The sequence below is a fragment of the Fopius arisanus genome, unplaced genomic scaffold, assembly GCF_000806365.1.
Source record: "Fopius arisanus strain USDA-PBARC FA_bdor unplaced genomic scaffold, ASM80636v1 scaffold00017, whole genome shotgun sequence".
NCBI lineage: Eukaryota > Metazoa > Arthropoda > Insecta > Hymenoptera > Braconidae > Fopius > Fopius arisanus.
Window position 1 is genome coordinate 135,838 of NW_011887756.1, and position 14,267 is coordinate 150,104.

The 14,267-nt window shown below is 37.6% G+C and overlaps 2 protein-coding genes across 3 annotated transcripts in view; both read right to left on the minus strand.

Moving 5' to 3' along the window:
• Positions 1-3,599: 3,599 nt before the first annotated feature.
• On the minus strand, positions 3,600-9,157 carry Sec24AB (Protein transport protein Sec24AB). The gene is made up of 4 exons (XM_011300326.1): positions 9,002-9,157; positions 8,478-8,673; positions 4,649-7,790; positions 3,600-4,590 (listed from the first exon to the last, which is right to left on the minus strand). Exons 2-4 carry the CDS (start codon positions 8,653-8,655, stop codon positions 4,479-4,481), a joined length of 3,432 nt encoding a protein of 1,143 aa, XP_011298628.1. The 5' UTR covers positions 8,656-8,673; positions 9,002-9,157; the 3' UTR covers positions 3,600-4,478.
• Positions 9,158-9,561: 404 nt separating this feature from the next.
• nab (NGFI-A-binding protein homolog) overlaps positions 9,562-14,267 on the minus strand; it is a 10,910-nt gene continuing 6,204 nt past the window's right edge. Inside the window, exons 1-11 of one of the 2 annotated variants that reach the window (XM_011300328.1) lie at positions 12,858-13,024; positions 12,530-12,631; positions 12,105-12,242; positions 11,722-12,035; positions 11,445-11,666; positions 11,096-11,346; positions 10,906-11,008; positions 10,474-10,544; positions 10,235-10,346; positions 9,974-10,030; positions 9,562-9,895 (exon numbers count right to left, since the gene is read on the minus strand). In XM_011300328.1, the coding sequence (XP_011298630.1) occupies positions 9,788-9,895; positions 9,974-10,030; positions 10,235-10,346; positions 10,474-10,544; positions 10,906-11,008; positions 11,096-11,346; positions 11,445-11,666; positions 11,722-12,035; positions 12,105-12,242; positions 12,530-12,631; positions 12,858-12,876 (1,497 nt within the window). In that variant the 5' untranslated portion in view covers positions 12,877-13,024 and the 3' untranslated portion in view covers positions 9,562-9,787. Of the gene's footprint in view, positions 9,896-9,973; positions 10,031-10,234; positions 10,347-10,473; positions 10,545-10,905; positions 11,009-11,095; positions 11,347-11,444; positions 11,667-11,721; positions 12,036-12,104; positions 12,243-12,529; positions 12,632-12,857; positions 13,025-14,267 lie in introns of those variants that run through there. The other variant, XM_011300327.1, reaches the window with a different exon arrangement.

A 14,267-nucleotide genomic window follows, 5' to 3' on the forward strand; every position in this document is an offset into this window, starting at 1 on the left:
TTATTGTTTGATCCGAATTACTTCACTTCGGATTACAATTGAATTGCACGTCTCGCATTCAATTGTAATATAATTCCACTGGAACAATGAGTTTCCTCGATAAATGCATAACCCACTCTTTATTCAATCCAAATATTTATTTAATTAATGAGAACGATGAAAATATTCATTCAAATCCCCTCACGAATAAATAATCCGAAATAAATATACAACACAATTAACGAATTATTCATTATAATTACAATCTTATCATTTCCTTCCACAATAAATAATGACATGTACAAAATAATAATAACCATTCTAATTATTATTATTAATGCGATAAAAAAAATTCATTTCAATTAATGGGTGAGGGATGATGAATTTTTGAAGATTAAATTTGTTGGTAATTTCCGGTGACGTGTCAAAACCGTCAATTCCCCGGCTGTCATAAGGTAATTTCAATCTCGTAACGTATCGACGAACAATAAACAATAGTTGGCTTATCACATAATGTAACAATGCGTTATTGTCGTGCCATCCCAGCGATTATCGTCAAGGGCTATCTTGGCTGTATCGATTTACCAACCCCTCGCCCTATGTTCACTACAACCTGCCCACAGGAAATTACACGAAAAGCTTGGGAATTATTACAACAGTAATTCTACCTCCGTATTTAAATAATATAAATTATTTGAATTATTTAAATTTTTTCCAGAGATGCATCGAGATATTTTTAACAGAGAATTTTCATCCGCTCGGAATTGTGAGAACTATAATACCTTTTTAGTCTCGTTCTGTCGGGTAATCCTGGGTAATGGGAAGTTGACGAAAGTCGGAAGCCCTTTATTTACTTATGTATGTACGTGAAAAGTTCTTGATCTAGTTATATATTTTTTTTATTCCTCCCCAAACCGTTGGACGTCTCTTTTGTCGTTAATACCACTGAGTGTTTTTTGATTGGGGATTTATTTATTGATTCATCCGATATATTATGTATTCCATATGTGCTTATTGTATATATGTGTTCATTGACCTGCGAGAGGGTGTAGAATGTGAAACATTCCGTACGAGAAATTTCAAGGACGTGGGTAAGATTTGCGGCGATATCTTAAATTTCAACATTTCCTCCCGCATTCCGCGACTGCGAAATAAAAAATAATTTCAAATGAAAAATAATGCAAAATAATCTAGCCAAAAGTTTCACTCAATAACTGGAGATTAATTATTTAAACCGTAACAATTTCGCGTGTCTAGACTTTTTTCGAAAATTTCGTGTAATTACGGTGAATTATTTGGGCGATTAATTACCCCCGGGAATTCATTCGCCTCGCGTGAATTATCGCAATTGTCATGTAATTACTTGAGCGAGGAATAACAGGGAAAACTTTAGCGGTTTAAATACTGCAGATTGAATGAAATAATTTTTTATTTTCTTCAACCACTGGAGCGATTCAGACATGAGATTTTTTATTTCAAACTTGTTGAGTGCATTTTTCCGGTTTTCTTTTAATCCATTGAAGAAACAACAATTGCATTCAGTAAATATGACAGGAAATTATTGATTGAGACTGAATGCACGACATTTGCAACAAAGATCTAGTTTCCTTCTCTCTTCAATATTTATTCAAAATCCTCAAGTGACTCTCTGTACATCCGTTGAAATTAATTCAAGGACTTTACCCACTTGTTCGAAAAAATGTCATTATTCTGTTTAATTTTATCATAATAATGGGTATCTACAATTATTTGAGATTGGCGGAATTTTTTTGGCAGCTAAAACCTGCGAATTCGTTTTTAATAATTTCCGCAGCCTGTGCCTAAATATTCATAATCGTAAGGACGTATGTATCAGGTATTAATGACAGAAATAATTGTAATAATTCTCCAGGGAAACCACGGAATGAGAAAGGCTGATCTCCAGCTAGAGTCTTTATTGAATAAACAGAATATCATCCGAGAATTTTCAACTGAAAAGATAAATTGTTTATATCCCCGGGTAATTTTCCATTTTTCCCCCGACATGAATAAATGGAAATTAATGGAAAGCCTGAGAGCCCGGAGGAAAAATTCGTCCATTATTTTCCGCTGAATCATTAATTCGCTCGTTTGTCCGCGGTTTGAATGATTTTCGCGTGTACGTAGGTCATAGACGTGATTATCCGAAGAAAGGGCCACGCCCACGGAAAATGGGCAAAAAAGGGGGAAAGAAAAATAAGAAAGGGGGGAGAATAAATTTCATCTGCAACCCTAATGCCTCGATTCTTTTTTTTATCTCTAACCCGAGAGATTCGGTGGAGGTAACTATTTGGGGTCGCGAATAAACGCGGAGAATATAAAAGAATCACTAGATCGAGGGGAAATGTTCCGCCAAAATGATATCTTCAAAAAGATTCTCCCATTTTCATATTTCTTATCACAAAAAAAAAATAAATCAATTTTTCTCTAAATTTTGAAAACATTTGCAATTTGCAGTTGCAATTTACAATTGTAATCTACAATTGGCATTTTTATAAAACAATGAATTATTCGTTAAATTATAATATTTTGGGAGGGATCAATTTACATATGTAATTAGACTTTTTAGTAATTAATGGCGGTATTTATTAAGCGGGAATTTATATAATTTATAGAACTGTTCATGTGAGACTGAATAATTCCCCAGCGTGCTGGAAAATTAAAGTGAGAATTCATAATAGTGGAAATTTTTTAAATACCCTCGTTGGTGAAGTTTAACATCTATTGCACACCCGTGAGTTTCATTGCAACAAATTTCTCGGGTCATAAAAGCAGTACAGCGAGAAGACATTAAACAGTGAATTATTGCAATTGCAGAATTAAGCGCAAATGTCTTCCAGTTGAATTTTGAGAAATGTTTATTGACTCGATATTGTTTACTCCACCGTTCCAGTTTTTAAATTAATCATCAGAATTATTGAATAATTAAATTTTTTTGGGATGCGAGACACGAGAAATTGGGGAGACGCGACGATTTTTTTGGATTTTTTTTTTGAGAAATGACTTACCGAATTGACGATGACTAGTCTCCAACAAAAGCGAAAAAACTCGCCTCCCAGTGATGTCGGGACACTACTACTCACTCATTTTACTGACAACAGAATCAAGCCTCGATCAAGCCCGCCTCAACATGAAGCGCTTGCGCCAACTGCGAGTCTCTGGTTTTAGCCATTTTCGCGCACTGTTTATTAAAGCTACACGAAGAGAAATATTCAATAAAAATTGTGTGCATTCCATTACCCGAGAGCTTATTATTCTTTCCAAAATCTCCAACTCTTCACCGAGGAAAAATTACAACTTCAGACCGGCGAACACCGGACATCCCGACACTTGTTTCGATTATCGCAGCCTCAGGCGAAAATCCGTCTCTGAACCCATGACCCCAGATCACCAAAACTTTGTATATCCAAGTGCCCGTGGGTATTCAAGAAAAAAATGATCTTCACAACAAAGATAAAAGAAAAATATAATTCATGATTAAAAAAAAAATCTGGTAATAGAAAAAGAAAATATAAAAAAAATGATGGAATGCTTTTTATAAATAAATAAAATATAAACAATATATAAGTGAAAGGGGTTCAAGATGAGTGAATGCAGTAGAATTTGCCGAACCACTTTTATTATAACAATACAGCTGTGACAGACGAAATTGAAAATTTGAATGAATCAATGAATTGGTATTGATATCTCACCCATATGTGTTCTATATTTTCTTATTTACATACATATTTAGCGAATACAGATAACAGTAACCGATAATCAATGATGATCGATAAATAATTAAATAACGAAATTAACCAACAGACCGGTAGGCCGAAAAAACATTACCAATCATGGAGCTGTAGAAAATAACTTGACTATAGTGTAACGATAAGACATTTTATTAATTGTCCCTGTACCATTACTCGCAAACAATTCATTTATTTTCATAAGAATGTACCCGAAGAAAAAAAAATGGCGTACACTTCATGCACATCACCGGCTGATCCAGACATTTGTTCAATCATATAATAATAATACGAGGACAGCAACAAAAATAATGAATGTATTATCCATCTGACGTATTTAAATGGCCATTTTTATAATTACGATGATGATGACAAAGAAAAATACACACATGATTGAAGATGGCTCTAGTTTTATCTAATTCCCCCACGAATTCAATGCGAGTCAACTAAAAATCTTGAGTTTTAGTTAAAAAAATGATAGACGACGGTAGGATTTAATTACAATAGTTCTTTAAATGCCTACACTGCATTGTTTAAGGCTTAATTCGTCATAAAAATTTTTTCACGTTATTTAACACGTATAATCCAGCGAATGGAGCGAATGTTGATCAATGCATACCTGTTTGTTTATGTTCATTTTATAAACTAACAAAGACAGTGAAAATCACTCCGTACGATTCAACTGTACCTTTTACACTGATTGATTTAGCTACACATTAGATTTAGAATGTTCGATGGAGAGGATAAATTTGTCTACTTTATTTGGGTTTTTATGTGTTGGAGGAATTCGTAGTAGCTCAGAGCTGATTCACATCTGTCCTCGATCAAACGTTCGATAACCAAACTCCTGAAGTGGCTGTCATCGCTGAAACAAAACCACAAATTAATTCTCAATAAACTCCAATCGACAATCATCAACTCACCGAATTATTTGAACTGATGCTTGATAAGGTTTGTCATCCTGCAGACTGAAAATAAAATTGCGAAGCCTTTCGCTCTCGGTGGTATCCAACTCGGGCAATTCGTACATCTCTTCTGGTATTGAGCTGTAAGCCGATACCCCAAGTACATTGCAGCAGAATTGTGGATCGATATTTTTACCGATGTATATGAATATTCTGTCTCCAGCGTCCATCAAGAAAGCCCCACGAAAATCAAGTTTCTCAGCTGACAAGTGTAATCTCGGTGGTTGTGGACATATTCTTCCATCAATGTCCTTTGTATTCCCATCACCTAGTGCATGCACCGGATACAAATCAGGATATACCGTCTGAATGAGCTGTGTCAGAGGTAGAGTTTTCATTTGACACATGGAGTGAATACGATCATCCAACCGCGTACTTGTACCTAATCTGAATGCATTGCACTTCAACAGTGCAATTATGTAAAGTGGCAGTAATTTGAGATTGATTGGCGCCATGAGACCTCCAGATAATGCCGACTGAGATATTTTATACGCAGACAAAACGTCAATGGCAACATTAATAAGTGCATCTCTAGCGTCAGTGAGTGTCGATTGCTGGGACCTATCGACAGCCATTTTCGAGAGGAGACCGACGATGCACTGCTGATCAGCCGAGTAGAGAATATCCGTGAGGCTTGACGTTACTGGTAAACAGAGGGTATGCACCCTTATACGTCTCTCTCCTTTGCTCGATGTGTACAGGAGTGCAGCCTGAAAACATACTGTCTGCACATCCGAAAGATTCTCCTCGATAGACACCTGCATGCCAAATCCAGCATCAGGATTGACATTCGGTAAACTCAAAAGATCCGTTGATCTCACGAAGAAATTACCGTGGAACGTGTGTATACTCAAACCTCTGGTGCATCTTATTCTCATAACAGCTTCAAAACCTATTTTTCTCGTTAGATAACGACGCAGCATTCGCTCCAACGTCTCATTGTGCTGTGGTTTATTGTAACGAAACAGGGGAATGTGATAAATACAGCCACCTGAAAATTTACACATCCCTGAGAGCGTCGCCAAGTCGCTGTATTGACTATTTAATAGGAAAAGATCAACAGCTATTTGCTGGCCACTGCAGTCGAGTGCAAGACGTTTGTAAAAATCTGTTGCTGGATTGAGATGCTGTATATCTTTGCTGGCACGTGTGTTGGGATCCTCGCGCGATTGCAGTGCACCGGGTCCAACATTGGGTAGGCACGTTTGGAATACAGTGACACGTCCACCAGTTGCTGACATCAATTTAAAAGCCGCTTGTAATCCAGCACCAAGTGCACAATTAGTGTCGTGTGTACCACTGAATTTTGTTGGCATCTGGGCCAATAGATCGCGTATCAGCTCCTCCCTCTCCCTGAGATTGACAATTAAATTGTCAGGACAGGGTAGAAAAACGTCATCAATGTCGAGCATTATTAATTCATGGGGTTGTGATACGTTGTCTGGCATGCTGAAGAAATGTACAGCTGAATCAACAGCGAGAAAACCAACTTGTGTTCTACTGTCACCAGGTAATTTCGACAATTCATCGGATATAACTTGACAGACAATATTCAAATATCCACTCTCCACAGCCAATCTTGATATATCGAGTAAAAATAAATAAACAGCTGGCTGAGGTGGACGGAGCATGTATTCACTTGGCGCTATAAATTCAATGGTACTAGTTTTAACTTCTGGTCTTCTCGATGGATCACCGTACGTCTTTGTAACAGGATCAAACTGAAATTCTTCAGGAAGCTCATTAACTCGATAGCACAAATTGCACTTCCATCTTTTAGAATCGACGAAATAAACGAATGGATTGATGTACGTGCGACAAGCACGACATCGCACTATCGTACTGCATTGTATAACAGATAGATGATTGAGATCCTTGAATGGATAAATCAATACACCCAGTGGTAATCGTGATTTTTGAAGGAGTGAATTGCTCTCGGGCACTTTAGTCAGGGTGCATCGGAATATTTCAGGACTGCAGTTGACACTGTCGAAGAATTCCTGCTGGAGTGTTATCTTTGGTGGTTCAACTCTCTCAGATGGCAGAACATTTCTGCACTGAAGTAGATCGAGTGATTGTTGGCCCCAGAGACTGTTAAAACCGCTCTTGGTTACGTTTAGTGATCCCATCTGAGTATTCAATTGATTCATCGATGCATCATTTGGATAACCTGGAGGACCAGGGTATCTCTTTGATAGATTGTCCAAGGGTACATTAGCCATTTGTCCAGGGTATTGTTGTCCTGTTATTGTTGGTGCTGTTGTTGTTCTGTTGTCATAAACGTATTGTCCTGGCACCGTCGGCACCGTCGGCACCGTTGGCATCGTCGGCATCGTCGGCATCGTCGGCACCGTCGGCACCGTTGGAATTGTTGGCATCGTTGGCATCGTTGGCATCGTTGGCATTGAATTAAACTTCTTCAGTTCTCCCGTCGCAGATGGTGCGGCCCGAGGTGCCAATGGGCTACCGTAAGATGCCTGAGGATATTTTCTTTGACTAGCTAAATTCGTAGGACTAACGTAGACATTTTGATTGGGATAACTCGGTGGAATGCTCGGTGGTTGATTGAGATAATTATTCTGCTGGGAATTTTGCAACTGTGGCACATGCGGCTGTTGCTGCATTGATCCTTGATTTGGGTATTGCATCTGGGGTGGCGCTGGGGCCAATTGTATCGATTGATTTTGTACACTTGCTGGAGGAACTTGCATCGTTGGCTTTTGCAGTGATGGATTTAGATTGTTGTCCTGATGGTGCTGAGAATTTGTCGAGGGTTTCCACTGCTGATTCGAGTTGGGGGCTGACGAGTTGATTGTTGAGAATTGGGGATTGGAAATGGGATTCGATGGATTTTGGGATCTTGCTGGGTCGGGAGAATTTCCTGGGAATTGAGGTAATCCTGGACGAGGCGTTATCTGTTGATTCGGGATGGATGGGTATTGACGATCTTGAGATATCGGTTGCGTTTGCTGGCCATTTATTGGTGGCATTGGGGGACGCGTCAGTTGAGGCCTGTACTGGGTGTACAGGTGCTGCGTTGGAGATGGATCTCGCGATGTCTCTCTCGATGGATCTCGAGACGATTGGGAAGATGGTGTACCTATTTTATTTTTTATTCATCTTTCAATTCACTGGTAATACCATTATTTATGCGGATCAAACAAAATACTTCTTGTCGTGCAATAAAAATTCAAGACTGAATGTTAAAAATTTGATATCAGCAAGAATAATTTTTTGCCTCTTGCGATTATTACAAGGGAGAAAGTACAATGAAGTATTTAGTCGGCGCATGAGTCAATGAAATATGGAAATACAAGTGTCACGGGTAAAAAATAATCGATGAGTGAACTAAATTGAATTCTAGTGATTGTCCGAAATTATTTGCCATCCGGGATTTTTACGGATTCCGATAATTCATGTTTGACATATTTTCTTTCAGTCGTTCTCTAACTTTCTCCTCTCGCTAATGGATCGAGTCGCTTGTGCTTTTCACATATATAGAAATCATCTGACATCAATTGTTGAAATAATACCTCTACATAGATATCGAGTTATCTCAATTATCTAAAATTATCGTTTCAAAATATCTCTCCCCTCGCGATTAATTACAAAATAATTACCACAAAGCATTCTGCACTCGAAATTATTTCCCCACTAAACGGGTTCAATTATTTATTTATTGAAAAATTGCAGATCCCCAAGGAAAGTAAAAAAATAAGGGTACTCTCCGGTGGTTAATCTCCCCATTTAATTCAATAAAAAAATTCGATAAGTGAATTACTCATACCCGTTGGATGTATGAATGGTCCAGACTGTTGAGTTCCATTTTGTACGGGTGGAATAGTACTTGATTGACCATTAACCATAGAGGATAATTGTACTGATGATTGTGGTTGTCGCAATTGTGGTGGACCGCTTTTCAATAGATCAGGATAAGACGGCTGATAACCACTAGGCTGAGACATTTTATTTGACTCGTCTTCCTACGATTATTCAAAAAAATTCGTTAATAACACATTCACTCCGAATTGTTAAACAACATTCCACCCTCAGCTGACAAAATAATCTCCAAATTCCAACGGAAAGGTTTAAATCAATTAAACAATGTGGAACTAATAAAGATTGAATAACATGTTGATGATAAAATTCTATTCGTTGAGAGAATCGCAGAGTTCACGTGTATTAATCTTTAAACATGCATAACTATAATTCCACGTATAGAGGCACTTGGACAAGTCATGCATTTTTTGCTGACGTTTTTTTTTTTCGACTCGAGATTAATGAAATTTGTGGGAGATTGGAGGGTCTTACCTTGATGTCGATGACGATTGACGAAGGGGAGTTATTGTTACGTCAAAAATTTCACAGTTTTTGGCATTGCTTTTGGATTAACAATGAATAATTGTGGAATTATTTATCGATGATAATTTATAAACGGCACGCAACATTACGTGGCAGAGCCCAAGACGATTGCGACGCCACATACGGAATAATTGAGAATTTTTGTGGAGTGACATTGAATATTCACCAGCAAGTGCTGCCCTCAGGATTATCGCATGCTGATAACATAAAAGATAATTGCAAAAATTTTTTAAATGTCTTCAAATGCATTATTTGTGAATGCCAATATTTTATGAGAATATTATTATTATTATTTTAATTTCTCATAAGTTTCACATTAAAAATACAATTAATAAGTTTGTTCAATTAATTTTTATGGTTTATTGAAGAGGTCACCTCTCATCATGTGTTTTACAAACATTTGTTCATTGAAAAAAATCGAAACGATATTTACATATTTTTCATTCTCACCAAATGGTGAGTAATAAATCAGCTGGATTGTTGATGCATTAATAGAATAAAAAGAATTGTTCGTTTCCATTATTCATTTACTGTTTGTTCATAGTCAATTCATTTATACAGTATTTGTAAAAGAAGTGCAACTGAGGCTACAAGTATAATCACACTGATAACTGCTATAATAATGGAAATAAGAATCATCATTTTTTAAAAAAGAAATAAGACAATGTAATGCGTATTTGTTATTTTTCTATTGAATTTTTCTCGGAGATTTAACGATTTTACACTAACGTATTATCACAGCGTCGACTTTTCATCTTCAGGTTCCTTTTTAATCGGATGATTGCACTCCATTAATGCGGGATTTGCCACAGCAATTATATTGTCACCTCGAGAGGCAATAACCTGACAAAAAACAATTCAACAATTATTCATACTGCCAGTGATTTATTTATTTTATTTATACAACTCTCTTGATCTCACCTTCAAGTTGAAATCACTTTCTTTATCCGTATTGTCAGCCTCTAGGTCATTTGGATCCTAAACTCAAGAAAAATATTTATAACTAAAAACATAAAATATCTCTGGAATTATAATTTAATAATAAAAATTAACGCCACGTTTTTCCAGAGTTTGTAATAATAACTGAATATTTTCTTATGGGAATAATTGATAGAGAGGAGAAAATTCGTTGTTTTGTTTTAATTATGCATTTTTTTAAATGTTTAGATGGTGTGAACTCACATGAATCGAGGATGATTCTTCATTGGAAAACGAAAATTGGCTATCGGTATCACTGATTCCCTCGAGGCTCGTGCCAAATACACCGTTGTTATTCTTCTTTCGCCAGACTGGACTAAAATAAAATCGTCAACATCTACAGGTCAACAAATACTCGATAGACATAAAGATAAACACTCGATTATTCATTCATCCAATAGCTAAAATGTACAGATGGTATAGAATAATTTGAAAATACAGACCTCGACGATCCATGACTCCTCATACTCGAAATATTGACATCCATTCCGGTACACCGAAGGTCCAACTCAGTCTGAAACACAGGGACTGCTACAGATAGTAAAAGACAAGAAGAAAAAATAATAAAATCTAGAAAGCCAAGTGCAAAGAGTGGAGGAATTTAAAAGCCATTGCCTCGATGTTTACGAGTTTATGAGAATCATAAAAATCGAGGAATGGCTGTTTCAAGGGAAATTTAACGTGCAATTGTAGCAAGTGTACAAACCCAAACTGCAAAACCATGCGTGGAATTTTCATTCCAATTTCTATACTTGACCTTTTTTCCGAATTTAATCTAGAGCGTGGGGTTGTTAGTGCGCATTACTTCGGGTATTAGACCGTCATTACAGGTGCGTTCTTAGATTTTCTGTGATTTTTTTTTGGGGAACGCTAACCTGGGACGTGTCTTCACCCTCTGGATCATGATCCAAATGTCGTCTCTTTACCCTTTCATTTTCCGAGTCATCGCCATTATCACGGCATCTCGTCATAGATAAACTGAAATTCAGATTTTTTGAATTTCACTCTAACTCTGACAAATGAAGTCATTTAAAATTATTAAAATTAAAACAATTGGGCTCTTACAATTGATTTTTCGAGTAGTGATAGCCTGAGTCTCTGACAACTCGTCTAGCAAGTGGAAAGAGTTCATCTCTTCTCGTTAATAAGGCTGGGACAAATCGACAGATTTGAGCTGCCGCTTCGTTAACTGATACTTCATGCAACGTCAACGGTTTTTCAGGTTTTCGTTTGCAGTCAAATCGTCCATAAATAGCCGCATATTTTCTTATTTCCTCCATTCTCCTGGGGTCAGTGTCTGGCATAGTCATCACCAGCTGCCAACGACAGAAAAAACAATTGATATTCCATTGACATTATTCATCCACTTATCTGGAATCCTCATGAAGAAAAAAGGGAATAGATAAATCCTCACCTCGAGATTCTTGCAGATTTTCTTCTTGATGTTGTGGGGCTTTGGATCGAGCGGACGAAGACTACTAGCAAGACGTTCAGCAGCTTCAGCAAGTCTCTGTACTTGAGATGAAAGTAGTGTAGGGGTTCCTTGGGTTGGACTTGGTGGTGCATTTAAACTGCCACCACCACCACCTGGACTGGATGTTGTACCACTGCCACATGACGATTCGCAAGTGCCAACCTGATTGATGAATCTCAATAAACAATACCAATGCAATAACGATAATAAAAATTACCTGGAGTACGTCCGGACTGTGAACCCCAGAGTACGTGATGATATTGGTACTGGGGCTGGGACTCTGTCGAAAGGTCGAGGTAGGGGTTGGTGTGACAACAGACGTTGGTGTCACTGGGCTGATACTTCTACAGGGTAACGGAGTAATTGGTACATGTGTTGTCAATGATATTGGAGCTGTGGGACTCGTTGAAGATGATCCAGTAAAAACACTGGCATTCTGAAGTCTCGGGCTAGCGCAGGCGAATGTTGTTACCGAAGCCGTTGAATTTTTACTCGATCCACTTCCTGGCACAACTGGTGTTTGAAATAAAGCTGGAAGCAATATACCATTTGATAATTATTTAATAGATGTTTATTATAAAAATATTTTTAATTACTCACAGGGATTCGTTATCCACTCTTGGAGAGCCTTTTGTAGTCTCCTCACGTGCAGGGGTTTACTCGCCATCCCTACGAGTGCCATTATCTCCAAGAATTCCTCCTCACCAGCATCGCACAACTGCTGTACATCATCTCCACCTGAATAAATTATAATTATCATTAAACATGAATCGTAATTTACAATCGATTTGTCGACCAAATGAGGGCATTTGTAAAAATTATAGTTAGCGATGAATATCTCATTAATTAAGGCAGATAGCGAAAATTTTGTGATAATCTTTTTTTGAGGTCGCGGACTGCTCTACAAAAAAAGTTATTATGAAAATTCTTCTATCTGTCTTCGCTTGGAAAATATTCCGCGATAACTGATTCCATCTTTTGTAATTGCCTGGGAATTTGATGAGTAATTAGCAAATAATAATCACCCATTTCGAGGAGGGTATCATAGTAGCCCAATAATGATGCTCTCTGCATAACTCTGTACAGCTGCAGCTCAGCCTCATTTTGCGGCACTGATGTCTGCACAACTGTTGAAAAATATTCAATATAAAATACCGCGAATATTTTTATCGCAACTTCTTCATTACGCCAATTAAAAATAAATCTAAAAATAAATTAAAAATAATATAATTATCAGAATTATAAAAATAGGACTTGATTTAATAAAAAATCATTTAAAGTCATTGAAATCCCATGATTTCCAGATTAATTTCCAATAATTAAAATGATAAATAATTTCACGAATAAATATACCGTCGACTCCCATCGGCATTCCTCAATCGATTGCCTAAAATTATCGCTATCTGAAAAATAAATCGCTGTTACAATCCAGAATGATAACCGGGTATGCAGCAAGAGGCGGGTGCCCCCGTGGATGAGTGCAATGGACGGATAGCCGACGGGTGAAGACACGAATCGACAAGAAAAGAGTTGAAGGAGTATCCGTCGTCTTCGGGGTGTCCGACTAGTTTCTTGCAAATTTCGAGGAACGTTAAATGAAAAACGCGGCGACTCGTCCTGAGGAATACCGCGTGCACACACGTAGCGCGTATAAATTAATACCGGCACAAACAGCCATTGGAAAGGGGGGAGGGGGCCCACGGGAGGAAGAGTTTGCAAAAAAAAAAAAAAGAGAGAGAGAGAGAGAAAAAAAAACTGGCCGACGGTCTTATTACGAGACCTCTAGTCAGTCCGGTCTCACGCTTGCCTGCCTCTTCCTTTCATATCTGCCTTTGTCTCTTCTACCTTTTTGTCATATCGACGTATTTTTTTTTTAAACCATTTAATTCGCCTTTTTTCACCGACCGTTTAACCAAGTCGGGGGTTATTTTATATAAAACCGTATATATGTATCAATTATTGAAAATGTACATGCAATCATTGGTTTTTTAATTTTTAATTCTAGTGGAATTGATGAGGCCCTCGATGAGGCCCGTGATAAGACCATTGAGCTTATTATGTAATTGATAAACTGTCTGAGCTGATAATTAAGTAATTGAGTAATTACTGTGCGCAATTGGAGTATTTTGGCTGCATTTATTCGTGATTTGGAATTAGAATTTTTAATACGCGTTTTGCAAGAAATTTCGAGGAAATTCTCTCCCTCTCTTCCTCTCCCTCTGTCTCTCTTAGGGATTTTGCATTTTTTGTGACATTTTTTTAGAGCTTTTTTTTCGGCTACTCCATTCTTGTAGATTTTCCATACCTGATGACCGAGAGCCGTGCTTACTGGTCTGTCATTTACATAACGACTTTTTTTCTAAACCCCGAGAATACAAAGGCAAAAACGCTTTTTATCATATGGACAGTGGAGAAGAGGCCTCTTAGGCACGCAGCGAAGAAATATGAAGAGGAGTGGAGGACAAGAGGTAAACCAGATCCTTCTGGGTGCCAGTTCAATCATGGGAACGTATAAATGTCCGTCTGATTCTTTATACTTTTGAAACTTTATACTTTTTCTCACTCCCTGTTCTCGCAATTGCCATGTTTGTTACCTTTACCCCAGTTTTAGGGGATTTTTTTTTCTCTTCTGGGGTACCGTGGCACCTTAACGAGCCAATTGTTGGCTAATTAGCGCAATTAAAGGCGGAATTCATGGGGGTGGAGGACAATAGATCATATTACTCAATTATTTCCGGATCATTTTTATTTTTCAACTGTTCT

Coding starts and splice junctions, on each gene's coding strand:
- Sec24AB (XM_011300326.1), bottom strand. CDS start 8,655: ATGTCTCAGCCTAGTGGTTATCAGCCGTCTTATCCTGATCTATTGAAA. Junction 7,791..8,477: donor ACCATTCATACATCCAACGG/GTATGAGTAATT, acceptor AAAATAAAATAG/GTACACCATCTTCCCAATCG. Junction 4,591..4,648: donor GCATCAGTTCAAATAATTCG/GTGAGTTGATGA, acceptor GTTTTGTTTCAG/CGATGACAGCCACTTCAGGA.